At 45.7% G+C, this 1,749-nt stretch overlaps 1 protein-coding gene across 1 annotated transcript in view; it reads right to left on the reverse strand.

Annotated features, from left to right (window-relative positions):
* The window catches only part of RNF146 (ring finger protein 146), a gene marked incomplete at its 3' end in the record, with an annotated part of 5,710 nt that overhangs the window by 308 nt on the left and 3,653 nt on the right, over window positions 1-1,749 (reverse strand). The window contains exon 2 of the mRNA XM_008946953.1: window positions 1-634. This exon is cut by the window's left edge and continues 308 nt beyond it. Coding sequence (XP_008945201.1) covers window positions 1-633 — 633 coding nt within the window. The remainder of the gene's footprint in view (window positions 635-1,749) is intronic.

Consider the following 1,749-nt stretch of genomic DNA (forward strand, 5'->3'; position numbering starts at 1 on the left):
CTGCAGAGCTGCAGCCCCCGGCGTCGGTGTGCTGTCAGCACCGTCAGCAGAGCTCTCTCTTGCCAGGTTGACCGTGTTCGCGTCACAGTCCAACCTCAGCCCGGCCACACCCTTCTTTGGTATATCTATTATGTCCCGTTTGATTTTTCTGCGACGTCCATGCTCGTTTCTCCTGTACTGAACCATGTTTTCCAGATCTGCTACGTACAAAAACCCAGCAATTAGCATTTCGGTGCTCTTCTTACCCTTGGAGAAGGCATCTTCCAGCTCTCTACTGGTACGTTCATCATACTGCCACCAACCATTTCTACCTTCGTAGTACCAAGCATATTCTCCATTGCCTCTGCTTGCTGCTTTGAGTTCTTCTGGTGACAGTAAGGTGGGCTTGTCAAGAAAATCCTCCGGAATCTCCTGCCGGCAGAGCGCACAGCGTTTCCCAAGCCAAGAAGCTCCCTTCACACAGAGATAGCAGAAAACGTGCTTACAGGGCAGACTGACTGGATGGACACACGTCTGCAGACAGATGGCGCACTCGGGGACCGTCAGGGACGGTGCTGCAGTACACGACTCGTTTGTCTTCCTGCTGGTGGGAAGCATGTTGATCGAGTGATCTATTTCCCCACAGCCAGCCATCCTGCAGAACACCAAAGACAGATGTAAATCGGTTTATTGTGTCCACCTAAACTGGCACTTTGCATCACCTCTGACCTCACCACACACAGAATGAGAAACTTAAACTGAAGTAAGTTACCATTTCTGACCCTCAACTCAAAGAAACTGACAGGTTAACATTCTGTTTCCTGAGGTGACAGACTAAATTGACCACTAGGAGAACTTCTCTTTATCTGCTTAATTTGTAGCACATTATCACACCAAGTTAGAAACCAAATTTTTGGAATTTTCTCTGTTCTTTTTCTGAAGTTGTGTAGATTAATAAACCTCTAGTCAGCCGGTGACTTTGGAGCCTCCTCAAGAAAGGTAAAGAAGCTATGTTTCTTCCCTCAAGAGGTAATCTAGCTACAAACATTGAACTTAAAACAACATCTCTTCACAGTACTGGTGATCTCCTGTTTGGTTAAGGGATTGTCTGAGCAGTGCCTTGGAATACATCTCCACAGTGGACAACATGCCTGGCAGCACCAGCAGCTACCAGCTGAAGTATTCCCCCACTCTGTTCCTTAGTCTCCATGCATGACAGTACACACCAGCCCTCAAACTGGCCTCAAACCAACCACAATGCTTCAGAAAGAACCAGATTTGGAAAACTGAGGTGACTTTTTCAGAATATACCCTTTTTTCTAAACATGAAGTGAACTCCTTGATTGCATCTCAAAAGGAATCATTGCAGCCCAGCAGAAGGAGCAGTGTATCACCGAAGACACACAACCATGGTTTGACTGGTTTGTGAAGTCATTGCCTCTACACCTCCTCTGGCTGTATCTTATTGCTGTCAATAAAGATGACTTTGTAACCAACACTAAGACAGCAGAGAATGCAAAACTGTGTCACTTTGGCAGTATGTAGGATTTCAGTAGATGAAAAATTCTAGCCTAAATATGCAATGCTGTCTCAACTACATTTTTACCATGGCAATCTTTCACACTCTGTTTTATGGTAGTTTTCCTTTTATGTTCTTATTTAGTAGCAATCAAAACCAAACATCGGATATCGAATGAGGAAGAAGAATGGGCTTCGGGGGATGGGGCCTAAAAAGGTGCCCAAGGACCTCTGAGGCTGACATTCAGCAGG

This window comes from Merops nubicus, unplaced genomic scaffold (assembly GCF_000691845.1).
Source record: "Merops nubicus isolate BGI_N331 unplaced genomic scaffold, ASM69184v1 scaffold22889, whole genome shotgun sequence".
NCBI lineage: Eukaryota > Metazoa > Chordata > Aves > Coraciiformes > Meropidae > Merops > Merops nubicus.